The sequence below is a fragment of the Eschrichtius robustus genome, chromosome 6, assembly GCF_028021215.1.
Source record: "Eschrichtius robustus isolate mEscRob2 chromosome 6, mEscRob2.pri, whole genome shotgun sequence".
NCBI classification, from domain to species: Eukaryota; Metazoa; Chordata; class Mammalia; order Artiodactyla; family Eschrichtiidae; genus Eschrichtius; species Eschrichtius robustus.
In genome coordinates this window covers 144450947-144477910 of record NC_090829.1, presented here as the reverse complement: position 1 = coordinate 144477910, position 26964 = coordinate 144450947, and the positions used below count along the sequence as shown (strand labels likewise).

At 55.7% G+C, this 26964-nt stretch overlaps 1 protein-coding gene across 2 annotated transcripts; it reads left to right on the top strand.

The window, feature by feature from the left end:
• Positions 1-88: 88 nt before the first annotated feature.
• Positions 89-26138, top strand: WDR4 (WD repeat domain 4). Of its 2 annotated transcripts, XM_068547133.1 has the most exons (11): positions 89-224; positions 2195-2260; positions 3262-3405; positions 10248-10404; positions 10989-11101; positions 13531-13591; positions 19024-19122; positions 20573-20637; positions 21402-21585; positions 22296-22365; positions 23253-26138. In XM_068547133.1, the coding sequence occupies exons 1-11, from the start codon at positions 136-138 to the stop codon at positions 23447-23449; spliced, it is 1245 nt and encodes a 414-aa protein (XP_068403234.1). In that variant the 5' UTR covers positions 89-135; the 3' UTR covers positions 23450-26138. The 2 variants fall into 2 exon arrangements, with proteins under 2 accessions (XP_068403234.1, XP_068403235.1); XM_068547134.1 differs by lacking the exons at positions 2195-2260; positions 3262-3405.
• The last annotated feature ends 826 nt before the right edge of the window (positions 26139-26964 follow it).

The following is a 26964-nucleotide window of genomic DNA, read 5'->3' as shown; positions in this document are numbered from 1 at the left end:
GCCCGGGGCTGGCGCGTTCGCGGGGCCAGCCCGGATGACGTCTCCTCGCGGCGTCTACGTCTGACGTCACTTTTCGGCGCTGGCAGGAAGAAGCGCTAGGCGGCGCACGTGGGTGGCTGCACCGCGGGCGGGTACATGGCGGGTTCTGCAGGGCTGTCGCTGTGCGGGCATGCGCTGGTGGTGCGGGGCGGCAGCCGGTTGCTGGCCACCTCCACTTCGAGCAGGTGAGGGGTCTGGGTCTGGAGCAGGAGCCAAGGCTGCGGTCGCGCGTCGGGGCCTTGAGACCCCGGCTCTCCCGCACAGCCGGGGTTGCACCCGCCTTGGGGTGACCCCGGGGAGCCCCACTGCTACCTGTGAGCTCTCCGTTGCCACCTGGGCCCGGCCGCGTGCCTGCGCCGCGGAATGTCCGCTCTCCGCGCCTTTCTCCCAAGACCCGCCCGGGGGTCCCCTAGCCGCCTGCCCAGAGCCCCGCGCCCTCCGCGGTGGGTCTGCGGCGCTCTTTGAGGGTTCGGCGCGGGACACTTCCGGGTTCTGCGAGGTCCGGGGGACGCTGGTCCTACCCTCTCTGGAGAGAGGGGTGGAAAGCAGCCCTTGCTTTCCCTTGGGGAGAGGGCTTTACTCCCGGGGACCAAGTTCGGCGCACTCCCTCTCTCCCCTCCCTCTCTCCCCTCCCTCTTCCTGCGTAGGTGCCTGTTTCCTCCTCCCAGCCCACATCCCTCGACCCCGCCCTACTTGCCCTTCGGGGCTGGAGGGTTTTATCTGACACCTCCTCGCTCGGGGGTACTCCAGAGCCACTGCGCGCACCTCCCTAGTGGCCCATTACAAGGTCCTGCTTTTGCTTTCGCTAATTTCACGCCCCTTCCTTATCGTTCCCGGGATTTTTAAATCAGTAAATGTTTGTTGATCGAATAGTCTTGACCCAGGAGCCTCTTGGATATTAGTAGTGGTCAGTTTCGGCGTCTGTTTTCTTGCCCAGGGTAGTTTTGATTCTTCCGTACTTGAAACAATGTGTCTGTCAAATGTAAAGGTACTCTCTGTGTTCTTTGTTCAGTGTTTGGTTTCAGAGATCCAATAAGATGTTAAGTTTAGATTTCACAGATTTATTCACAAACCTGTTGTCTGTCCCAGGTTATTTTGTTTTAGAGCCTCGGGGTATCTAACACATGCCACAGTGAGAGATGGCTAAATTAGACTCCGTCTGGTTGCTTCATTCCATACCTTTTGAGGAAATCTAGTGGCTGGCTGGCACAGCTTCTGGCTTGGAGGACTGTTTCTCTTCCTGCACTGCAGTGTTCCACGTGAAAAGAGTTTGGCTGCAGTCACTTTAAAGGCTATAAATTTGCACGATGTCTTCTCTGTGCCAGGCACTGGAGGGGGAGCTCAGGGTCTGATAGGGAAGGTGGGTGGCTTCTATACTGGTAAATGCTTGGCAGCCATGGGAGCTTTTCTGGGGCAGATGAGACATTTTTCTAAACAAGTTATGGCGGTTTTAAACGTGGGTGCAAAAGACCCTCTGAAAACTCAATAACATCAGAATATAACTTCTTCTTACATAGCCATCTTGCACTGATGTTCTGCTTATCAAAGAACGGTATATTACTTCCTGTTGAGTTTTTGTCCTCACTTATTTCACTTAACTGACTTTTATGGACAGACCATATCAGTTATGTATGGCAAATATAAATAGGTTAAGCAAATAAAGCTCCTTAACTGTTCCCTGAAATATCTTTTTTATTTATTTATTTATTTACTTATTTATTTATTTATTTATTAATTTTTGTCTGTGTTGGGTCTTCGTTTCTGTGCGAGGGCTTTCTCTAGTTGCGGCAAGCGGGGGCCACTCTTCATCACGGCGCGCGGGCCTCTCACTGTCGCGGCCTCTTGTTGCGGAGCACAGGCTCCAGACACGCAGGCTCAGTAGTTGTGGCTCACGGGCCCATTTGCTCCGCGGCATGTGGGATCTTCCTAGACCAGGGCTCGAACCCATGTCCCCTGCATTGGCAGGCAGATTCTCAACCACTGTGCCACCAGGGAAGCCCCTCCTGAAATATCTTATGGAGACAGTTTCTTGTGGATAAGACCCTTAGTGAGTACGCAAATTTTTTTTGATCCAGGTTAAAAAAAAAAAAAAGAAATGAGCATTATAATTAACGAAGTGCTTCCTTTAAAATGTTTTTGTTATTTTTTTCTTTAGTGATGATGACAGCCTCTTCATATATGATTGCAGTGCTGCAGAAAAGGAGACACAAGAGCATAAAGGGTGAGATGGTAGGGGCGCCTCTTCAGGGCTGATGCATGGTTTGCATAATGGGACCGTTTAGTCTGAGGTGTAAGCTGTTGTCTTATTTGCTGAATTCTTCATTTCTGTGACCCGGCTGTGTGGATAAACCAGGTGCCACCTCAGGAGAGAAATGTGGAACTACCTTTCAAATTCGGCATTAAGAATATTAGCACCTTTTAAAATACTTTAAATTCGTTTTTGTCAGTAATTAGCTATTTTACTGGCACTTTGAAATAACAGGGCAATTTTAAATGCATTGAAAGCATGTATATGAACTTAATTTTAGCTAACTGAAAGATAAAAGTAGAGTATGGTTTTTAAAAAAATTTTTATTGGGGTATAGTTGATTTACAGTGTTGTGTTAGTTTCAGGTGTACAGCAAAGTTAATCAGCTATACATCTATACATACATCCACTCTTTTTTAGATTCTTTTCCCATATAGGTCATTACAGAGTATTGAGTAGAGTTCCTTGTCCTATACAGTAGGTCCTTATTAGTTATCTGTTTTATGTATAGTAGTGTGTATATGTCAATCCCAATCTCCCAATTTATCCCTCTCCACCTTTCCCCGCTGGTAACCATAGGTTTGTTTTCAGAGTATGGTCATTCTGTATGGTGGTTTTCTTTAGAAGAATCGGGCTTGGGGCCCACTTTATTTTTCTTAATATGATTTGATCCCTGCCTCTAGTTGTAGATGAGTTCATGTCCTTGAGGGAGTGGGCCTCTGAGGGTCTTTGCAGCTCAGCCCTTGGGATTCTGGTGTGTATGCCGAGAGACTTTTCTGTTTAATTAGCTTTACTCATTAAACATCAGAGTGGTCTCTAACCTCCCCATGTCCCCTTAATATGTTTTCTATTCTGGCTACGTGAACCTCATCACATTTTCTGCGTCCGATCACGTTATAAACGCACAGGGCTGGCCTGGAGGGCGCAGTCTCACTTGCTGAGGTAAGGCCTGACCTGTCCCCTCTCTTTCTCAGGGAGGACGGACAGCCCGTGGATAAGGGGAGTGACACGATTCTGGCGTCCACCTTCTCCAAGTCTGGCAGCTATTTTGCTTTAACTGATGACAGTAAGCGTCTGATTCTTTTCCGTACAAAACCATGGCAATGTCTGAGTGTCAGGTATGAAATGCTAACATTGAATCGTTACGATGTTGAACGCACGGCTTACACTTGCATGCCAATAACAATAGTGACAGTAGCGATAGTGTAAGAAGCTAACACAGAGCACCAGTTCTGTGCCAGGAGCTGTTTCGAGTGCTGTACTTGTGTTAACTGATTTAATTCTCATAACAGGCCCGTGAGTGGGGCGGGGCGGTGTTCTCACCCACACCGCTGCTCAGGAAACTTTGAAGCAGTTCCAGTTACTCAACTCAGCTGGGCCCTGTCCTGGTCACTGGCTACAGAGTCTGTGCTCCTGGCCACTGTGCCATCGTGCTTTCCAAACAGTGTTCCTCCAGTCTTGTGGTGGCAGAAATAGAGAACGCCAGCATGCCCCCTGAGAGTGTGTCGGGGGCTTCGTGTAAGTTAAGGCACCTGGGCCACGGTTTTAACTTGGTGAGTTTTTAAGTCGGTGCACTTACTTGAGTATCTCAAGGGCTGGGGGCTCGGCATTGATGGGAGATGATGTCAGTAACTCAGCAAGAACATAGCTGTCACTGGGCCTAGGTGTTTCCTCTTACCCAGCCAAGTCCTGTGCATGCTCTTCCGACTTTTTATTCTTCTCCTGCATCTCTCTCCATCATTTCCTCGAAGGGAGGGGGCACTGCGGTTTTCTGAGCGCTCGCTTCCCGAGAGCTTCCTCGTCTTTGGAGAGGAGGTGGGTGATGCTGACAGTCGGCTGGGGGCAGATGTAAATGTCCTTTGACTTTGATACGCTCTTAACTTGCACCTTCTCTGTTTCCTTCGGAGGGTGCAGGCTGGCTTTATTTTGATTGTTCTTTGACACTGATGGAAACACCCACCTGGAGCAGAGCCGGCCCTTCCCCTCCTCCTCGCCTCCCTGCGGCTGCAGGGTTTAACTGCCCTCTCATAATCAGAGATAAACGTGTGCGGTTATAACGTTCTAACTACTGAAGGGCCAAGGTCAAGGAATTTCCTGTTGTAGCCGACTCACACCTGTATTGGGACAGCTACACTTCTAAGATTTTTATCTCATCCTATTTGCTAAGAGAAGGATAAAAAGCCAGATTCCAGGTGGCATCAAAAGCAAGGAGTACCCACTCTGCCCTCGATTCCAGTCAGGTTAAAAATAAAGTCCAGTAACATTACTTCGTTTTTACCTTATACATGTTTTTGTGTATTAGATGGGCAATAGATGCTCATGTTTTAAAAGCTTAAAACAGAAAATTAAAAGGATGTACAGGGAATCTCCCTGCACCCATGCCCTCCAGCTATCGCCCACAGTCAATTACAGTTTCCAGCCCCGAAATGACTCTTAAATGTGTGTTGCCGTATAGCCACAGGATAATTGATGATGAGCTGCTCCTTCCTGCCGATGTGGATTCACATCACCCTCAACCGGAGAGGCCTGTGAGGCAGCGTCCTCCTGCCAGCATAGCCAGAACATTAGCGGGTCACTTAGAGCACAGACGATGTCATGTATTTTCGGGGTTCAGGGTTGAACATCGCCGGGAACGTTGGGGTTTCTGACCCTGAGCTCCCCCACAGGGATCCTTGCAGGTAGCCTTGGTTTTGCTTCCACAGCCTGTAGGGAAGCGGGGAGGGCAGGCCCGCGACAGTGATGGCAGGTGATGGTAGCTGATGAGGCCGCCAGGGCTGCCGTGACGAACACCACAGCTTAAACAGCAGGTATTTAGTCCTCACAGTTCTGGGGGCTGAGGTCCAAGATCAAGGTGTCAGCAGGATTGGCTTCTCCTGGGCGTGGCCTGTAGATGGCCACCCTCTTGCTGTCCCTTCACACGGTCATCCTTCTGTGTGCTGTTTTCCTCTTGTAAGGATGCCCATCACGCTGGATTGGGGTCCACCTGAGCAGCCACATTGCACCTGAATCACCTCTCTAAAGGCTGTCTTTCCAAATACAGCCACATTCTGAAGTCTGGGGGGGGGGTTTTAGATTCCAGCATGAATCTGGGGGGGGGCACAGTTCAGCCCGTAACAGTAGTTAATCTCCTTTCTTGACCCTGACTGCTGACTTTTTTTTTTTTAATAGATTTTTTTTTTTTTAAGTATTTATTTATTTATTTATGGCTGTGTTGGGTCTTCATTTCTGTGCGAGGGCTTTCTCTAGTTGTGGCAAGCGGGGGTCACTCTTCATCGCGGTGCGCGGGCTTCTCACTATTGCAGCCTCTCTTGTTGTGGAGCACAGGCTCCAGACACGCAGGCTCAGTAATTGTGGCTCATGGGCCTAGTTGCTCCGCGGCACGTGGTATCTTCCCAGACCAGGGCTGGAACCCGTGTCCCCTGCATTGGCAGGCAGATTCTCAACCACTGCACCACCAGGGAAGCCCCTGACTGCTGACTTTTGTTTGTGGAGTCTCCATACCTTACACCAGATTCTCAAAGGGGGCTTTGCCCCAAAAGATGAAAATCAAACGATCTAAAGGAAGCTGGCAGTAATTCTTCTGCTAAAGTAAAGGCTGTTTGGCCGTGCTGCTGGTGCGCCCACCGGCGTACCTTGAGGACATGCAGACTGATTCTGCCTGCAGCGTGATGTTTCAGAGCTCTGATCGCCCTCCAAGGACATCCGTAAATCTGCGTCTGACCCCCAGGTTGATGAGGGGACCCGGGCAATGATCAGAGGACCCAGGGGATCCGGCCTGGGTCAGAGGAGACTCGGGGTCTTCAGGACTGAAGGGCGTGTTGGAGGTACACCCGATGGAGCCGATGGCAGAGACGTCTGTGCTGGGCAATACTTCGTGAAGAGCAGCAACTGCGTGCAGTCCCGTCGTTTTCTTGGCCTCCCTCTTCATGGACATGTCTTACCTGCCTTTCACTTGTTCTGCTCTTCCAAAAAGTGCTTCAGTGAATTATCATATACAGACGTAATTTTTCTCATTTATCTGTAAAAGTTGCCAAAACTGAGTCGCCAAGTCTGAAGATGTGTATTTGTAAATTATGTCGCTTATCACAAATGGCCTTCCCAAGGGCTTTTCCCTTTACCCCCCGAGTGCAGGAGCAGCGCCTCACACCCCAGCACTGAGTAGCGTCTAACCTTGGACTTGGGGCCGTGTGAGAAGAAAAGTGGGACCTTGCGTGCTCGCCTTGTTAGGAGCGAGGAGAGCAGCCTCACCCTGAAGAACTGCTTGTATCTTGTGAGCTGTCTTCTCACGCCCTGTGCTTTCCTGCGGGGTGGTTGGGGAACGTGGGTTTTTCCCATTTGTGTTAAACGCGTCCATCCACTGCGGCTGTCCTGTCACCCGGCCGTCCGTATAGCGTCGCGTGCTGAGCGAGACACTTCGGGTGAGCCTCGGCCGACAGGCTCCCCCAGGCCGCCGTCCAGAGCTGCCACGGGCGTGCTTGTGTGCAGACCTGCCCCTGTGGGGTCTGCGGGAGGGCAGCTGAGGGCAGGTTCGCAGGTGTCCTGTCTGGTCCCTGGAGCAGTGTGCTTTCCTACCACAGCAATTTTTTCCATTCTCCCCCTTGAATTTTTTTGGTTCATGTAAAAATTAGGGAACCTCAGAAAAGGCCAAAGTGGGAACAAAAACAGATCACCCTGAATCTCATCATCCAGAGATCCCTAGCAAGAGACACCGCGCGGCCCTCCAACTCGGCGTTTGCCTCCCCGGCACCTGCCTTCCGCCTGCGACAGTTTCCTCGCGGGATCTGTTTCTGCCCCTGGAGACCTGTTTTGTCCTCCTCGAGATCACCTCCTCCCAGGCCGTGAGGCCACGGGCCTGACCTCTCTTTGGATGAGGGTGATTCTTCACCGATGGGGTGTGCCCACTGTTAGGGCTCTTGACCCCTGGGTCCCTCGCAGGCCCACTGACCACTTCTGTGACGCGTGGGTGCGGGCACAGGGCCTGCTGGTGGTGGGGAGAGTTGGCGGCCAGCTTGCTCTTGCTCTGTAGGTGGCAGCTCTGGACTTGCTGGAAGGCAGACACGCGGGTGAACTGCCACTTCTGTGTGCGTTCCGCGGGCGGGTAGGGATTTCACTCTGGACGTGGGCATGGGGGTGTTCACGCAGCCTGCCGCACTCCTGGGTCCTGGTTCCGGAGGTCCTGCCCTTCTGCCGGGGTGGCACGGCAAGCGCCCAGGGCTCTGGGGGGCTCTGGCTGTTCTAGAAGGGTCCTGCCTCGTGCAGGGTCTGAGGAGGGAGCAGGGGGTCTGCGTGACGTCGGGCTTCTTAGTGCGAGAGTTTAGGTGAGGCCTCCTCGGGTGCGGGGCAGGGCAGGTGTTCAGACGCCTGGTCCCCGTGACCGTGCCTGGGTCCCTCCACCCTGAGGCCTGTGGGTGTGCACTGAAGGGAAGGTGCCGTGTTGTTTTGTCTCTGGAAGGTCGTGTGTCGGGGCTTCTTTCCACGTGAGACCCAATAACACTCGGGGCCGTAGACCTCAGCGGTCTTGGTGCTGGGCGTTTTCCCTTTAGTCGTACGTTCTCTTGGCTTTTAAGTTGATATCCACAGAATAACTTTGTGTAGGAAATGCTTGCATTAGGTGGTGTGGAAGGCACGATGTGATTGGATGAAGTTAAGGAACCAGATTACAACTCCAGGGCCTCCCTCATGTTGCAGCCTTCGGATAATGGTGCCAAGGGGCTGGGCCGGGGCGAGCTCAGGGCAGGGGTCGTGTGTCTCCCGTTGCCTTTTCCTGTGCGTTTACCCTGAGCTCAGCGCCTTCCCTCTCTGATTACGCTTTTGCAGGAGAGCAGGGTGAGTTGAAGTCGCCAGGGCGACGACATGCAGTGGGCGGTTCCCCCCATGCTGGTCTAGTGGACGTCACCCTGGAGGGGGTGCGGCAGCTCTTCACCTTTGGGGCACAGACCCCTTTGGGATCCGATGGGCCCCCTCAGAACAGCACCCACCCTTGGTACATCTGACGTCCAGTTCATCCACATTTGACCGGCCGGGGCCCCGAGCGGCTGTGGGACCTGCTCACGGCTCAGAGCTCGCTCTAGCGGCCCCTTCCTCTGCCCCTGGCACGGAGGAGGGGGCCGCACCCACCTTGGGGGGGCCTGAGGAGATGGGCCTGGACCTTGAACCCAGTGCCTCCGTGGAGCAAGGGAAAGCGCTGAGGCCCCAGACCCCGCAGAGGCCGAAGGTTGGTGCCCCCGGGGCTCGTTCTGCTGGGGCGGCATGGCCAGCCACCGATGGTCCTGTCCGATGGCCTGCTGCCACCTGTGTCCTGATGCCCACAGGTCCCAATTCCTACACCCGTACTGCACAGCTGAGCCACATCCTGGAATCGTTGCCAGGACGGGTTTAGCCTGAGAAGCTGGAAGCCCCCAGCTGGCAGAGGACAAAGGGGCGAGATGCAGAGTGGGAAGCGGGGGCTGCAGTGGGGAGGGGGCCGGCTCTGGAGGGCTCACTTCCTCCTGGGGTGGGCGAGCTCATTGGGATGCAAGCCTGTTGCTTCCCGAGGACTGTCCTAGGCCAGTGCGCCCTAGGAGGCCGTGCCTCCCCCTCCTCCCCCCAGGCCGTGGCCACGGGTTGTGCCTCCCCCTCCGCCCCCCAGGCTGTGGCTGCGCTCCGTGCAGGTGCTCAGTCGGCCCGCTAGGCTGTGCGGCTGTGGTGCTGGTGCCGCACAGGCCGTTTGTTTAAGTGACGGGCGCGCTGCGAGTTCTCATCAGTCTCGCCCTGGGGTCTGGCTCCCTTTCCTTGTTGTTTCCCCACGTTCATGGCATCACGCCTCCTTGCCGGGCGGCACCGGACCGAGGCGTGGGGGCCGTGCAGCAGCTGCCGAGCCCCGTGGCGGCGCCTGGAACCCAGCAGGGGCTCGCGCTAGCTTCTCTGTCCTCTCGTCCCTCCCTCCCTCCCGAGAGGCGGGCAGGGCTCTGATGGGCCCTATGTGGGGGGCGGGGGGGCGTAACGTTCAGTTTCCGTTTCAGGCGGAAGTCTGGAGTCCCGGCTGCTGTGAGCTGGGTGTCATCTGCATGGACGTTAGCTCTTTACGGGGACAGTGGGTCCCCTTCCAGCCCTCGGGTGACAGCAAAGCTGAGACCGGCCCTTCTGTGAAGAGGCCACGCGTGTAGATAAACGGAAGGCATTTGTGTGTAAAGCAGCGTTACGGCTTGTCTCTAACGTAGAATGAAACATACGGGTACCTTGTCGTGGAGAGCCTATTTTGCTACCTGGAAGACGTCCCAGTAGAAACAAAATGAAAAACGGCGACAGGAGGGAATGGCATGACCCCGACCCGGGGCGAGCAGGCCGGCGATGGGGCCTGTGTCACCACAGCTTGAGGTTTTGCTCCTCGTGGCTGACGTCATTACTGAGCCAGCTCGCAGACGTGCCAGCTCTTGTGGCTCCGGATCAAGGATGTGGATTTGTGATGTGCCCCCAGCGGAGGGGGCCGGCCCTCCCGTGTGCGCACGAGCAGCGCGCGCAGGGTCCTGGCGAGCCGGCAGAGCCGGCAGTGGGTGGGCGGTGCGGAGGGCGGGGTCCTGGACGGGAAGCCGCGGGGGCAGGAGGGCACCCCGCAGCTGCGGTCGCGGCCCAGAGCGTGTTGGCCTCTAGGAAGCTGGCTGCTGTCGTCCCCCCGACGCACAGGGAGCCCAGGGAGCCCCGCCCCCAGCACTCTATCACGACAGCCCTCAAACACACTGTCAAGCTGAGCGGGTCTCACGTTGGACACGTAGATACCCGCCACCCAGATTCTGCCATTAGCACATTTTTAAAAGAAAAAATATCGCGAAAGTAGGTTTTGTCTGAGGCATTGGCTCTCTTTCCATCCTTTATGTTTTTGGCACCGTCTTCGGTAACTGCCACGTGGCGGGAGCCTTGCAGGTCAGCGGGCGGCCCTGGCGCCGACCGTATAGGCCGACCGTGGGCGTCTCTGGCCTTGTAGGTCTGTGGTGAGGAGGTGCACAGCCCTGACCTTCACGGCCTCTGAGGAGAAGGTTCTGGTAGCAGACAAGTCTGGGGACGTTTATTCCTTTTCGGTGCTGGAGCCGCACGGGAGCGGCAAGCTTGAACTGGGACACCTGTCGATGCTGCTGGATGTGGTACGTGGGCTACGTGCTTCATTGGCTACAGTCCGGCTCGGGACGAGGAGGGGGCGGCCTGTGTGCCAGGGGGGCGGGTTTGGGCTCCGCTGTGGGCAGGGCCCCAATTTCAGAGGTGAAGCTGGCAGCAGGCTGAAGGAGGACGGTCAAGTTAGGGGCAGCTGGGTGGTCTAGATGTGGGGGAGGCCCAGGTCGGGGAGACGAGGGGGGAGGGGTGTGGAAAGAGCAGGCGTCCTCCGAGCCCCCGAGCCAGGAGCTGCCCCCGCAGAGGCCCCGAGAGGCCCACGAGGGCCGGGCAGCGGCCACGGGCGGCGGGCGGGGTGGGACCCTGCAGGGGCACACAGGAACCGGGGGGGTCGTGAAGGACAGATCACCAGGACTCAGTGGCGGGCTGGACATGGGGACATGTGACAGGAAGGAGAGGAAGGTGACCAGGTGCCGGAGACGGGAGTGGGCGTGGCCGGGCTGGGGCGGGAGCAGGAGGTGTGGGGCAGCTGTGGCCCTCGGGGGACACTTGAGCTGAGGCCTGGGGTGGCGGGGGGAGCCGGCCGTGCTGACCAGCCCCTTCTAACCCTCGTGCACAGGCCGTGAGTCCCGACGACCGCTATGTCCTCACTGCCGACCGGGACGAGAAAATCCGAGTGAGCTGGGCCGCGGCTCCACACAACATCGAGTCCTTCTGCCTTGGGCACACCGAGTGAGTGTCCCCCGTCCCCGTCCCCGCACCGTGTCCCCTGTCCCCGTCGCCCCAACTAGTGAGCGTCCCCCGTCCCCATCCCTGCACTGAGTGTCCCCCATCCCCGTCCCCCCACCTAGTGAGTGTCCCCTGTCCCCGCACCGTGTCCCCTGTCCCCATCGCCCCAACTAGTGAGTGTCCCCCGTCCCCGTCCCCCCACCTAGTGAGTGTCCCCTGTCCCCGCACCGTGTCCCCTGTCCCCGTCCCCCCACCGAGTGAGTGTCCCCCATCCCCGCACCCAGTGAGTCCCTCACCTTCCACAGAGCGAGGCTCAGGTTTGAAATGCAGGCGGACCCTTCAGCTGGGGAAGCTGGTCGCGAAGCGAGAGGTGCCTCCTGGGAGGAGGGGACCAGCCTGGGTGGCCTGGCCTGCATCGGTTTGCTTCCTCATGAGGCCCCGGTCTAGCTCACCCCCTGATCCCAGGGCTTCAGAACCTTCAGAACCTCCTTCCCTATTCAGAATCTATTTCCCAGAGGTTTTCTTGGTGGCACCGAGGTCTCAGTCCCCAGTTCGTGGTCACCGCAGGCCAGCGTAGATGCCCATCAGCGCCTGGCAGTAGTCAGAGGTCAGTGGGGTGTGTGTCGGGGGACGAGGAACGTGCTTCAGTAATTTAAGTCGTCCAGGCGGGTGGCGTTGCTCTGCGATCTGTCTTCTGGCAGGTGAGCGCTCGTTTAGTAAGTGAAGTTTGACGTTATGTGAGGGTGGCGTTTCTGAAGAATGTCGCTCTCCTGAGGCAAAAGGCTGATTACAGTTTGCAGGAAGGAAAAGCACTTAGTTTAACTGGCTGAAGTGTTTTAAACTACGTTATTTGAGGCAGGGGAAGAATTGGAGGGATTTAATTCAATTCTGATGTTACTCCTGTTTCCTGGTTTTTGAATGGAATGTAAACGTTGACCTTAAAGGTCGATGGTTGCTGGGTTTGTACGTCATGATAGCGTTGTTTTAGCTTTTATTCAGTTGTCTAGTAATCCTGCGAGCAGGGTTCCTGTGACCTGCCAGCCCCCGCCCCGTTGCCGTCTCTCGGGGGTCTTTGCTGCTCCCCACCCCACTGGGCACACTGTGCCTCGGGGCCTTTGCATCTGCCGTTCTCGCCACCGGGCAAGCTCTTGCCCATGCGGCTCAGCGCCCTCCTTCACTCAGCTTTCTGCCCGATGCCACCTGCCCTCTCAGGAAGCACCCCCCCCCCAGCCCCTCCCTGCTGGGCTTCTCAGCCTGTGCGGCCAGTTCAGAGCCATGAGCCACCAGGTCTCAAGTGAGATGTGCCAGTAGTTAGCGTAAAACACCTGATTCCAGAGACAGTGTGAAAAAACAATGTAAAAATAGCTCATTATTTGTTATATTGATTGCAGGTTGAGATGGTAACATTTTGGGTATATTGAGTTAAGTCAAAACATAGTATTAAAATTAGTCTCATCTGAGTCTATTTACCTTTTTATCGCGGTTATCAGCAAATGTAAAATGCCCTTCGTGACTCACATCATGGCTGGGGCCGTGTTTCTGTTGGATGGGCCGTTCTGAGCCTCCGCTGACACCCAGGGTCTCCTATGGCCTGTTTCCCCCCGAGTCCTAGACTTGGGGGCGGGTCTTTGTCAGGTTTGCTCACTGCTGTCTGCAGCCCTCAGCACAGCGCCTGGCACGAGGTGCTCAGTGGATATTTCGGCGAATAAATGACCAATCATTGCTCTTTAAGAGTCTTGGTGAAGGCCCTGGAAACTGTGGTTTCCACTCCTTTCCTGTAGAGACATCGAGGTGGCTCGTACCCGCTGTCGTGGACGTGCCATTGCGGGGGACACCGGCTGCATTCACCCTGCAGCGTGTACTTGTTCCTTTTTGAGGGCCTTCGGGGAAGGCTGTCCTGGGGAGGGAGGGTGGCTGCAACCAGGACGGGGCCCAGGCCGGGGTGAAGCTCCAGGCGGCTGGGATGGGAACCGGTGGAGGCGAGGGAGCCACGGGGGCCCCCCTCCCAGGGGTCCCCACCTCCCCAGGGGTCCCCAGGCACCCGTGAGCTAGTAAGCGCGTTAGAGATGCGGGTGCGCGCCTGCAGCCCCGAGGCTGCTTTCTGGGGGGAGCTGGGTTGCTCCGGTGAGGCTCGATGGGTGTGGCTCTGGCTGCGGTCAGTGGTGCCGCTCCCCTTCCACCCCGCCCTGCTCGCAGGCCACCCTGCTGTCACAGACCCCGTGCGTGCTGGGGCAGCTCCCGAGCAGGGCAGACCCGCTGGGGCCTTCCTGGCAGGCGCGGCCGGGGAGTGCCTCTGGGCCCGAGTGACAGGGCGTGCTCCCCACGCAGTCACGCTACTCCTCTCGGCTGCTGTTGGGGTCAGGGTCCGAGGTGACACGGGCGGGGCAGAGTCACAGCAGCCCGGCTCACCCTCTGCTTCTCTCCACCTGTAGGTTTGTGAGTCGCATCTTCGTGGTGCCCGACCACCCCGAGCTGCTCTTGTCCTCCTCCGGGGTAAGTGCTCCACTCCCCACGCGCGCCCCGCTCCCCTTGGTGGGGACGCAGCCTGGAGCCTCGCTTGGGGGAGGACCTGTCAGTCAGCAGCCTGTCTTTTGTTCCCAGTGTGGTCGGGAGGTCAGCACGTGCCTTTCCTGGGTGGCCGTCCACTAGGTGGTGCTTGTGGGCCGCAGGGTAGAGCTGGCCGGCCCGCTCCCTGCTCCAGGGCTGTGCGTGTGAGTGCGTGTGCGAGCGCTGAGCCGGAACCGGTGTGCAGGGACTCCGGTCTGAGGGGTCCTTACAGCACTGTGACCTCGTTAAAACGGTTGGTAGACGGCCCTTTCCGAATCCCAGAGGGACCTGGTTCCCCCCACCCCGTCGCTGCTGCTCTCAGCCCTTCTCCCTGACCCGCCCCTGTGTGAGTGCGTGGAGAGGGGCCAGGCACTTGGCCTTGGTGGAAGTTTGATCAGTAGCTCTGTCCAGGAGCCGGCAGCCTTAACAGCTGACTGATTAGTGGCACCTTCCTCTAAGGAATACTCTTTAGAAGGACCATCAAGCAGCACTTTTGCTGAAGTGCAGGTTTTGAGTTCCTAAATGGCTCTGATTCTTCTTTTCTTTTCAGAAGCTCTGCCCACAGCCCTTTATCTCTGTCTTTCCACCCTTTAGCTTTTTATGCAAGTCAGGGGCCTGGGGTGGGCTGGGGGCCTCATGGACTCCTGACGGGCAGGCCTTCCAGGCGGTGGCCACGTCCCATTTCCTTCACCAAGTGTGGTTTCTCACAGGTTTTTACTTTTCCGTTCTCTTGTCCTGTTCTTGAAAGTGACTTGTGAAAGTAAAGAGGAGAAAATAAACGTGCTGGAGTTCCCAGAGATAGCCAGTTTCTGCGAATTCTGCTGTAAGCCTCTTTTACAATAAAAAAAAAATACTCAGCCATACAGAAAAGCGTAGTGACCACCTTTGGTCTTACCACTTAGCTTTGTCAAGTCCAGCGTTTTGCTTCTACTCCTTTTTACAGAAATGCAGTAGGGCTGGCGCTGGCCGTGCTGGGTGCCCCATTCCATTGCCGTCCTACCTCCTCACGGGCCACCCGGCCGGGGCGTGGTGTGCTGCGTGCCCTGCACGCTGTCAAGTGCAGATTGTATGTTTATTTAAAGAGTCAGATGCTGCTGTAAGGCTTAGAGTGGAAACTAGCACTCCATCCCCCGTGGCCTCCAAGGCAGGCCCTGGGAGCCTTCAGCTGCGTCCTCTTGATGGCCCGTGTTTCCAAACGACGCGAGTCATCAAGAAACAAGCATGAGCAGTTTCCTCCTGTCAGCTGCTGCCATCTGCATGGGAAGCAGCAGTTTCCTGCCTGCATCCCCTCCCTCTTCGCTGGTGGGCTCTTTGTCTCCTGAAGGTGCCCCCGACCTTGTTTGGGGCACACATCATGGGGCGGCTTTCTGAAGGTGCAGGGAGGGTGGTTAGGAGCCTGCCTTCCGGGAGGTGCCCTTCGCCCGCCCCCAGCACTCGGTTATCAGGCAGGCGTACGATGCTCAGTCAGATGTTTCCCTGCAGATTGTCAAGCCGTTGCTCCAGGCTTTTCTCTGGTTTTTAGTTTGCTTGGTTTTCTGCCCGCTTTTTCTTTTGAGAAGTCTGAGTCCTTTATGTGGGGTCTGATCGCCCTTCTCTCTGGCCGTTTTTTGGGGGCCTTCTCACCCCGTGCTCTGAAGAATGATGGAGCAGGGCGGGGGTGTCATGGGGGCCCTGAAATTAGCTGCACAGTCAGTGGCTCTTTCCATTCTGAGTCTTCAGGTCCACAGACCTGGGAGTTTTCTTAGGTTCCCTCCCCCTGGAACCGTCCCCACCTCACTCTTCCTGGGGTTTGTGCAGTTGGATGTTTGACCCGCTGTCTGACTCCTGATTCTTTCCTTTCATATTTTTTCTCTCATGTTCCTGCTCCCTGTTCTGCTTTGGGGGAGATTTTCTCAACTTTATTTTCCAGCCTTCTGTGGGAATGTTAATTTCTGCCGTGATTTCTACTTTTCAAGGCTCTTTCTCGTCCTTGGAATGTTCTTTCTTCATAGCCCCCATTCTTGCATCCTAATGCAGACTTTGGATCTCCTTGAGGTGGTGTGACGTGTGTTTTTTTTTAGGGATTTTCCTGTGTGTGTTTCCTTTCCTCCCTGTGTGTCGCCCGCCTTTCCAGCTGGAGGTTTTCCTCGATGTCTGGTGGTCCGTCTGTCCGCTTATGGCATTGGGGCTGGGTTTGCGAGCCCGGGTGTCAGACTCGGGCACCCGGCTGCATCCTTGTGGGCGCCCTCCTGGGTCAGTCAGTCCTCCTTTTCTCATGGGGGTGGGGTTCGGTTTCCCGTCTTCACCCTTTGTGGGGAGGGGCCCCGTGTCTCTTCTCTACATGTGTCCCAGCATCCCCGAGACCAAGGCCTCTTGTTCGCATCGTCTGTCCCCAGCAGCTGGGTTCTGTCTGCATCTACCCGTGATTGTCTTTGTCCTGGAGGGCTCTGCTCTAAAACACCCCTTGTCGCCTGGGGGGACTAGGGGCGAGTGGGGACACCTGTAGACGTGCGTTCGTCTCCCTGTTTATCAGCCATAGTCACGGCAAGACATTCATACTCACATCCCAGCATCCGGAGATTCCTGCCTTAACCATTCAGGGGAAGTTAATTTTCCTCTTTCTCGCTTGGTCATTTAAATCACACAGAGGTTCTTCTCATTGGACTTCGTATTTGCTCCGCAGGTGGCCGTGGCCTGTGCATGTCTGGTTTTAGTAAAGGGATCCCACCCACAGGAGGGGTTTATCTGAGGCGGATGGTGGCGTGGACCCTGCTCTGTTTCACTCACTGTCTGGTCCTTCTCCGTAGACGTGGGGTTCTATTTCCTGCCGTCCTAATGAGTGTTGTAACGAACGTTTCTTAATATGACCCTCTCCTCTTTTTCATATTACCGAGGTAACGTTGGTTTATAACGTGTAAGTTTCACATGGACGACATTGCATTTTGACTTCTTCATACGTTACAGTGTGCTCACCACCAAAAGTTTAGTCTCCATGCGTCACAATACAGTACAGTTGACCCCCTTCACTCATCTTGCCCTCCCCCCCCCTTCGCCTCTGGTAACCACTACTCTGTTCTTTGTATCTGCATGTTTGTTTTTGTTTCGTTTGTTTACTTTTTGTATTCCACGTATGAGTGAAATCATATGGTATTTGTCTTTCTCCATCTGACTTATTTCACTGAGCGTAATATCCTCCAGGTCCATCCATGTTGCTGCAAATGGCGAGATTTCATTCTTTTTTATGGCTGAGTAATGTATTGTGTGTGTGTGTGTGTGTACCACATTCTTCTGTTGATGGGCACTTCAGTTGCTTCCAGATCTTGGCTATTGCATATAATGTGGCAGTGAACAGAAGGGTGCGTTTATCTTTTCAAATTAGTGTTTTTATTTTCTTCTCGGGTGGAATTGCTGGATCATATGGTAGCTCTATTCTTAATTTTTTGAGGAACCTCCATACTGTTTTCCACAGTGGCTGCACCAGTTTACATTCCCACCAACAGTGCACGGGGGTTCCCTTTTCTCTACATCCTCGCCAACATTTGTCATTTGTTGTCTTTTTGGTAGTAGCCATTCTGGCAGATGTGAGGTGATATCTCATTGTGGTTTTTATTTGCATTTCCCTGACGATCAGTGATGTTGAGCACCTTTTCATGTGCGTGTTGGCCATCTGTATGTCTTTAGAAAAATGTCTATTAATAGTCTCTGCCCCCCCCCCTTTTTTTTTTTTTCCTCTGCCCATTTTTAAAGGTTTTTTGTTGTCGAGTTGTAGCAGTTCCTTATCTGTTTTGGTTTTTAACCACTTATCAGATATATGATTTGGAAATATCTTCTCCCATTTGGTTGATTGTCCTTTTGTTTTGTTGATCATTTCTCTCGCTGTGTAGAAGCTTTTTAGATTGAAATAGTTCCATTTGTTTATTTTTGCTTTTATTTCCTTTGCCTGAGGAGATATATTCAGAAAGATATTGCTAAGACCAGCATCAAAGAGCGTACTGCCTGTGTTTTCTTCTAGGAGTCTTATGGTTTCAGGTCTTACGTGTAACTCTTTAATCCATTTTAAGTTCATTTTTGTGTATGGTTTGAGATTGTGGTCCAGTTTTATTTTTTTTGCATATGGCTGTTCAGTTTACCCCACACCATTTATTGAAGAGACTGTCCTTTCTCTGTTGTATGTTCTTTACTCCCTTGTTGTAAATTTCCATATGTGCATGGGTTTATTTCTGGGCTCTCAATTCTGTTCCATTGATCTGTGTGTGTTTTTCTGCCAATACCATGCCATTTTGATTATTGTAGCTTTGCAGTATAGTTTGAAATCAGGGAGCGTGATACACTCTAGCTTTGTTATTCTTTCTCAAGATTGCTTTGGCTATTCAGGGGCTTTTGTGGTTTCATATAAATTTTAGGATTTTTTTGTCTTATGTTTGAAACATGTTGTTCGGATTTTGATAGTGATTGGACTGAGTCTTCAATTGTTTTAGTTAATGATGTACATTTTAACAATGTTAATTCTTCTAATCCATGAGCAGGAATATCTTTCCATTTGTTTGTGTTTTCAGTTTCTTTCTACAATTTCTTATACTTTTCTGAGTACAGGTCTTTCATCTCCTTGGTTAAATTTATTCCTAAATAAATTGTAAGTGGGGTTGCTTTCTTAATTTTCCTTTCTTTTAGTCTGTTGTTAGTGTGTAGAAGCACAACAGATTTTTCTACATTGTGTACCCTGCAACTTTACTCATTTATTATTTCTAGTAGTTTTTTGGTGGAGTCTTTTCTATATATAAAATCACATCATCTGCAAACAGTAACAGTTTTACTTCTTTTCCAATTTGGATTCCTTTTCTTTTTCTTGTCTGATTGCTGTGGCTAGGACTGCCATTACTGTGTTCAATAAAAGTGGCCAAAGTGGGCATCCTTGTCTTGTTCCTGATAAACCCTCCTTTTTTTGCATTTATGTTATTTTTGGAGCGCACATCAAGGCCATGCCAGTTGACACTCTCATGGGTAAAAAACGGATGTCCTCTTTTCACCCATTCTTAAGCAGTGATGTGGACAGTTGTCACATGCTCATTAACCCCATGTGTTTCTCCTTGTGCGAATGCATGCTCATTGATGGGTCCGTGTGTGTATGTGCGTGCATGCGTGTGTGTTCACTCCCAGCCCGAGCATAGCAGGTGTTGTCTTTGACCTCCAGCATGTGACAGGGTGTCTTGTGTCCTTGCCCATTTGGCTGTGTGGGGTCACCCATGTTTACTTATTGGTTTGTGCGACTTTGCACAGTTGTTACTAAGCAAAGAGCCTTTAGCTGGGAGAGAGGCGCAGTGGCCATCGCTGAGTTATTCCCACTACCCAGTGAAGCCTGGATGCCTCATTGGGTGCTGACCCGTCCTTGGTGTGTGCAGGACTGCACCCTGAGGCTCTGGCAATACAGAAGCGGCCGCGAGTTGCATTGTTGTCACCTGCCCAGCCTGCAGGAGCCAACGGAGCCCTGGAGCGACAAGGTAACCTCGTGTTTGTCTCTGGTTTATAGGGCATCTCTCCAGTCATGGATCCTGTGGAAAAAATTCGTTTTACGTTGGAAAAGTTTTTTTCCTGTCAATGCAAACTTCTTCCAGCTTGAGAGGAATCGTGTATTTCAAATTCTGAAGGCACCTAGTCATGTAAATGGGAAAAAATTTATATCTTACCATGTTTGCATTCAAACCACTAATTTACAGAAAGGCCTCTAATCCTGCTTGGAAATGGAAAAAATAGTGGTGCCTGGCGGGGAGCTGAGCATGCCCAGGGTTCCCTACCTCTGTCCATCGTGGGTCAACCTCATGTCCTCAGGATGGTGCACTGGCCAGTGCATCCCCAGGTCAGGTCACCTGGGCCTTCAGGTGTCAGGGAATCTGCAGGGGAGAAGGTGTGGGCTGCTTTTCAGGTGCTTGGGGTTCTTCACTCTGATGCTCCCGGGCTGGTGCCCTGTTTGGCTGGGGTCCAGCTGGTCACACGTGGATGGTTCTGGCAGCTTCCAGAGGCCCAGCTGGGCCTGGTGGGGAGGGAGGGTCTGCTCACGCATTTCCCGGGCCTGCAGAGCTGGCCTGGGGGCTGGGGTCATGATGACCAGGGTGGCAGCCCGTGGCACGGGGCTTTGCCGCGTGTCTAACGAGACCTGGGCCTGAACTGAAGGGCTCTCCTGCCCCGTCCTTGGCTTCTCGGTTCTCTCATCCACCCCGAGACCTCTCTGTAGCACGTGGGCAGGTAGGCCTGACGTGGGTCAGAGCCCCAGGACCCCAGGGCTGAGGCCACCCAGCCCAGTGGCTGCAGGGCCCTCCGGGTCAGTGGCCTCCAGCTGCTCTGGCCGCCCCCGTGCGCGCCTCCGCCTTGGGTTTCTGCAGCCACAGTGCCCCCGTTGGAGCTGCGGCAAAGAGAGGCCTGCTCATTCTGCCTTCTTCCCGTCCGCGCCCTCCTCACCCCTGACGCCCCTGGACGGCGAGGAGAGAGCATAGAGGGAGGGGGTCAGCACGAGCAGCTCCGTGCAGGAGCCAGGGCAGCCCCCGAGAGCTGTGCGTGGAGCTGCCGTGTCCCCCCCGCCCCTGCTGGCGCCGACCCCAGGCTGCTTCCTCTGCCGGAACGCGTGGACGGTCACGTGCACGCCTTTCTTTCCTCCCCGTGTGCTCTGTCCTCCCTCCTTTTTGAGCAATTCCATTGGCCTTGGAGATGTGGCACAGCTCTGGAGGGAGGGCCAGAGCCACAGAGCGGCCTCTGCTGTCTGCCCCTTGTGTCGGAATTCCCTGTGAACTGTGCCCTCACTGGTGTCCAGAGAGTCCTGCAGTGTCTTCTCTTTGCCTGTCATGGGCCACACGTGGGGACCGTCCATCCTGCAGCGATGCTCGCAGTTTGAACAGAGCAGCCCGGCGTCAGGTCCTGACAGGCTGACATCTCTGAAGCCGCTGCTTTTCCTTTCAGAGGTTTGCTGCGTCCAGGATCACTTACTGGCGCCAGGAGGACTGCGTGGCGCTCTTGTGTGACGGGTAAGCCCACGCGGACCCGTGTGGGAGGGAACGGCGGGCTGTGTCTCCTGGGTCGGGAGGCTTGGACGGTGACGTTGGCTTGGCATCTCCCCGCAGTGAACTTCACTTTACGAGCCCTGCTGCTGCGGGCCGGGTGGCTTCCTTTCTATGCGCTGCATCTTAATCCGCTAGGGTGAAGGTAGCAGTGGCCCCCGGCTGGTCTTTTGTGCAGATAGAATCCCAACGAAGGGTCGGCTGTGGTAGAATCCACCTCAGTCAGTCCCAGTTCGGCACGAGAGACCCGTCGGGGGCTGGCGGTGCTGACGAGGTGGGTGTGGGGAGCACGGGCCACTCAGCTGTTCCCTCCTGAGCCTTGTCTGCATGCCGGGGGGGTGTTTGGGGGCCTCCCACATTGTCACTTGTCCTGACAGCAGGCCTGGGGTGGGCGGCTGAGCTCGTGTTGGAAATGAGGACGCAGGGTTAGAGGGTAAAAAGCCTGCTGGGGAGGGCTGAGCGCGGCCCGGGGTCCCGTCCGCTGCTCGGCGGGCGGGGCGGCTGTCTCATCCGCACGGCTTCGTCTTTGCTGCCTAGTAAGCTGCCCCCGGACTTCGGGACTGGAGTGTTCGTTAGCTCACGGTTCCCGGGGTCAGGGAAGCGGGATCAGCTTGGCTGGGGGCTCTGGGCTCAGGGCGTCCCGAGGTTGCAGCTGAGGTGCTGGCGGGGCTGGCCCGGGGCTGAGCGCCCCCATGGGCGCCGTCGTGATCGTCCCCTCTCTCCCTGGGAAGGCTGCCCGCGGTCTGCCTCTTCCAGCTGGATGCCCCCCGGCGGCAGCTGGTCTTCCAGCAGCAGCTGACTTTCCAGCACAGAGTGTGGGACGCCGCCTTTGAGGAGGCCCAGGGGCTGTGGGTTCTGCAGGACTGCCGGGAGGCCCCCCTCGTGCTCTGCAGGCCTGTGGGCGGCCAGTGGCAGGTGAGATGGGCAGCCCTGCTGTTTCCGTCGATCACGCCCATGCCAGCGGCTCTGTCCTCGGGGGGCAGCGGCCACAGGGCTTGCGGCGTGGGTGCAGGGAGCTGGGTGCCTGGCCGGGTTCTTCAGTGTCATGGTGCCTGCACGGGTGTCTCGGGGGCGAATTGTTGTCATTGGTATGTTGCATGTCCTGTTAGAAGCCTGTGATTGTTCTGCTGGCACGTCTTTTTAGGAGAAAAGCCCACAGTTGGTGAGCCCTGGGTGTGTATCCTTAACATTTGCAGCCTCAGCACAGCCTTGCGCTGGGGCAGGGGTCCCGCTGGACAGTGAGGGGGCCCCTCCTTGCAGGTGGCCTGGGTGAGCCTGTGCGTAAAGCAGGGATGTCACCTCCCGCCTGTCCTGTGTCTAAGGTGCCATGGGGAGAAGCAGGTGACACCTGCAGAGCCCTTTGCAAACTTGCACGGCCTTGACGAGTGGTCAGAGCTGCCCGACAGCTCGCTCGGGTGTCTTTATCTGAAAGCCAGCAGTGAGCGATGCCGCCAGCTGGTGCCTGCCAGGTTGCAGACACCTTGGACGGAGTCCCGCGTGGCGAGCCGCGGCCGCTGCTGTGCCTGATGGATCGGGGAGAGCGGCCTTGCCGCCTCCTGTGAGCGCAGGCCTCACCACTGCCCACCGGCCTCTTTCTGATAAAGGTTTTCTGTTCGTCTTCTCAGTCTGTTCCCGCAACTGCTGCGTCGAAGAGGGTCTGTGCTCACCTTCGCGAGAACTGGGCCATGTTGGAAGGTGAGGACCCGCCCTGGCCTCCTTGGCAGGGTCATGTTCAGCCGTGTGTGCGGGCGGAGGCAGGTTCCAGAGCGCGGAACGCAGCAGGGAGCCGTCCCTGTGCATGAGGGTGCAGGGCCTGTGGTGGGTGTGGTGTGTGTGTCCGTGTCCGCGTCCGCGTCAGGACAGCAGAGCTGCTGTGAGCCGGGGCCTGGTTGGCTGCAGGGCCACGGTGGGCCGCGCCCTTGGTTCCCTTAGAGGAGATTCAGGTGCCGAGAGCCCCTCCGCTTGTATTGGCAGAAGGCAGGCTCTTGGGACGCAGCTTCTGGCTGTGTCCGGGGGACGCTTTTAACTCAGCCCTGGAACTCAGGTGCCTTCACTTGAATAAAATCATTGCTCAGAAGACTTCTTGGGAAGACAAACCACCGTCCGGATGGAGGTCTGGGACCTCTGAGCTCTGGGGACACAAACGCAGCTTCGGTGTGTATAGATGCTAGAGCGGCCCGCACGTCCCACTGTTTCTGTGGGTCCTGTGGGGTCTGCGTCCGGGCCACTCGGTGGTTGGCAGATTTCAGGTCCCCGCTGGCTGTTGGCTGGAGGACACCCCAGTCCCCAGCGCAGAGGATCAGGGGCACGGTGCCGACAGGACGCAGCCACAGCCTCTGCACCTGGCCTCCCGGGGACCCCCGGGCTTCGCGTGTCCTGTTAGAAGCGAGTCCTCGGTGCAGCCAGGCGTGGCCACCAGGAGGTGGGCATCCTTGGGGCCATGCCAGAGGAGGCGCCGCAGGTCCACGGAGAGCCGGGTGGTCAGTGTCGCAGGAGGGTCCCTGCGGCCCACCACGTCCCCTGCTGGAAGCAGAGCCCCTGCGCTCCTGTGGCACGCTGGCACCCATTCTTGTTCCGCACAGGCCCTGCTGGCACGGACGGTGGCTTCAGCAGCCTCTACAAGGCCACCTGCGACAACATGACCACCTACCTGAAGAAGAAGGAAGAGCGGCTGCAGCAGCAGCTGGAGAGGAAGCGACGCGGGGGGCCGCCGCGCGGGTCCGGCGGGCAGACCAAGAGGATGAAGGCGGGGCGCGCACCACGGAGCTGCTCGTCCTAGCTCGGCTCGGGATGCCCCTCGGGGGTGCTCGCAGCCTCGGGCGGCGGGACGCTGTGCTCGCCCCTCCTGCCCGCAGCGCCCTGACGCAGGCAAAGGGGACCTCACTCCCGACTCGGGCTGGGGGGGGGCGAGGTCCATCCCGACTCCACGGACACCTGGGGCCCTGCCGGCTAGCTGGACGGGACCCTGGGCTCTAGAACATTCTGTTGCTGAGCAGAGCCCTCTGGCTGGAGGGAGGCCATGCAGCGTGTTAGCCGCCATGCCTGAGCAGTAAGTGCCTCCGAGCCCCTTCCCTTCACGCTGGAGGGCACGTCACCCTGCAGTTGTGGTGCTGTCCTTTCCCGCTCGTCCACGCGGCTTCCTCGAGGGGAGCCTGGAAGCGGACGGACGTCTTTCCAGCAGCGCGGTGCACACCTGCGCTTTTCTCCAGTGCCCTCGCCCTTCTCGATGGTCCACTACGCTGTCCAGTAGGCGGCTGCACGCCTCGGGGGCCGTAAACCTGAGGGGAGTTAGGTCCTCGGTTCCCTGGGCAGCGCTGGCTGCAGTGCTCAGGCCCCTCGGGGTGCGGAGAGCTCATCGCCGGGCTGGTGGAGACGGGCTTGTCCGCGATGCGTGAGGACAGAGAAGCCCGGCTGCACACTTACTCCGCAGGGAAGTGACGGGTGACGTTGTGTCTGTTTGATTTCGGGATGAACTTTGTGCACGTGCTGCAGGCAGGAGGGTCGGCTGAATTCTAATTACTGATCAATAAAGATGAGCTTTTTTGCAGCTTCTAGAAATTTTAGCAGCAACACATGGAGCTAATCTCAAAATATACGAGCAGAACCATGTTTGATGAGTGTGCTGTTTCCAACTGAAACGTTTGCTTTTTGATTTGAAGGAAAACATTTCTTTGGTGTGGGGTTTCACAGGGTACTTGGACACAAACCATTTTGTGTATCAAAAGCTGGAAAGCTTCAGACTTTCCCTAAGTGCCTTATTTTACTTTAAACATCGATATGAAAACAATGCTGTTTGTGAACCGCCCAGGGTAACTTCCCGCAAGGGACATCAGGACCTGCCCAGACTGGGGGCTGTCTCGGGCAAAGGAGAGCAGAGGGGGGTGTGCCTGGGATGGAATGGGGTCCCCAGGGCGGAGTGGGGTGCCCTGGCCATGGTCCTGGAGGGGGAGCCTGACCTCGTTAGTTCTGCATTGGGCACAGGAAGGGTTTTCGTTAGTAGTCGGCTCTGAATTCTTGGTTTTAGGAGCAATTTAGGTTCGTTCTTGTTGGCGTCTTGGTCTAAGATAGGGGTCAGCAAATGGGCTCACAGGCCGCATGCCACCCGTTGACCAGTTTTCTGTGGTCTGTGAGCTAAGCGTAGTTTTTACATTTTTAAAGGGTTGAAAAAAGTCAAAAACAAAATATTTAGAGATATGTGAGTGTCCATAAATAAAATTTTGCTGGGACACGCCCACGCCTGCTCGATTGGGGGTGTTCGGTGTCGGCTTTGGGGCTGCAGCAGCAGAGTGGGATGGTTGCCACGGAGACCAAATGGCCTGCACAGTCTACAACCTTGATTATCTGGCCCTCTACAGAGAGCCTTGTCAGTCCCTAATGCGATCTCTCTCAAGTCTGTTCAGTGTTCTAAGTGAACTGGTTAATTTCACCGCGTTCCATGTGGTCCCTGAGGGCAGGTAGGGGAGCAGGCCCTTGGAACCCTGGTGTCTCAGCTCCGGGCAGCAGGGGCGGCGCTGAGGGGTGTGTGAGGCTGGCCTCTTGCACCTGATTGGGAGGCTCAGACTTACGATAGCGGTAGCGCCAGGCAGCCTGTCCGGGAGAGCAGAGCACAGGTGAGAGGGGCCACGAAAGTCTCCCACCTTTCCGGGGATTGCTTTAAAGTTACTTTCATTCTTATCGAAGCTACACACGCACGTGTCAGAGACCAAACTGTACTGACGGGCTGACTGTGACCGTGACCTAGTCTGCTCCTTCTCCCACACACCCCGTCCCCACTTGGGCGATCCATGCCTCTGTTCCCGGGGCTTCGGCCGCTGGGAGCCCGGCAGCAGGTGTCGGGGAAGGGGAGGGGGAGGGAGGCAGCGGCCTTCTCTTCTGCTGCAGTGCCCATTCCCGTGGGCTGCATCCCTCTGGGACTGTAGCCTCCTGGGGGCCCTGGCTCCACCCAGCCCCAGGGGCAGACGTGGCTGCTTCTTGGTCCCGAAACCCCGTCCGCGTCTCTGGAATTAGTCTCTCCATCGAAGGACCTTAACAAATCTCGGGTGAGTGTGAGCCGGATTCTCGCTGGAACCCTGACTTAGGAACTGTTCATGCTCATGTGCCCCCGGTTGTCCCGAAGTTTCTTCTACGGTTGGCGGAACCCAGACCCGTGAGGAGCCACCTGTTGGATTTCCTGGGTTTTCGTCTCTCACCTCTTCACCCATAGCAGCAACATCCCTGCTTCCCTCCGTGGCTTTGCCTCGAGAAGACCGGTCCATCGTCATCTGATTAGAAGAGCAGTTTCTTCTGGTTTGTCTGTTGACTGACGGGAACTGAGGGGTTGAGTTGGCTTTCTTACCCCTTTACTTATCTCCTATTTTCCATTCTTTCTCAGTGTCTGTATGTTTTGCGTCTGGGGAGATTCCTTGGGCTTTGTTCCAGCTCATTTACTGATTTTTTAAAAACCTGGTTACCACAGTTCTGAATTCTAAGCGGTTTTGTTCCTTCATTTTCATCCTAGTGTACGGCTGGCAAGTGTGCATGGAATGCACAAACATCACTAACTGCATACACGTGTGTAACAGTCCCAGCCAGAGCCAGGACGCTTAGCAACAGCAGAGTGGCCCCCAGGTTCCTTCCTGGCAGTCACCGCCCGCCCCCACCCCTACCCCCAGGCCAGGCCGACCCAACGCGCTGGTTTGCCGTCTCTCGTGCTGTTGTGTACGGCTGTGGTCTCCACTCTCACTGCTCCCTCGTGTGAAAGCACCACGGCGCGCTCATCCCCCTGTCACGTGGGCGTTTGAGTAGTTCCCGCGTCTCGGCCGCCAGGAGCATTCTGGTCACTTCCCTGGAACACGCGCAAGCGTTTCTGTCGGGAGCGCCCTCGCTGGCCCGCAGTTCCTGGGGCAGAGCTGCCCTTCCTTGTTCATTTCTACCCCTACCGTGAACGCAAAACGTGAAACTCGCTACATTCTCTTGCTCAGCCTTTGAGGTTTAATTTCGCAAAGGGGCAGACTTGGAGTTACGGGCCGCTGTGTGCGGGCCAGGGAAGCTGCCCACTTCGTGTCGAGACTCAACCTTGACCCTGTTCTCAGCAAAGTCGCCTTAACACAGCGTGGATCACCGCTCGGGGGGATGCCAGCACCCGGTCATGGGGACATTCAGGCCTGCACATAGGTCACTGTGGCAGGGAACTGAGGCCTCCTGCCAACAGCTAGCGACTGACTGTCTTGGGAGAGCTTTCTAGTATAAATGTAGAGAGAATGCTGTGGATTTTTTTCCTGCAGCACTGTTATTTGAATTCTGTACGTGTTGACA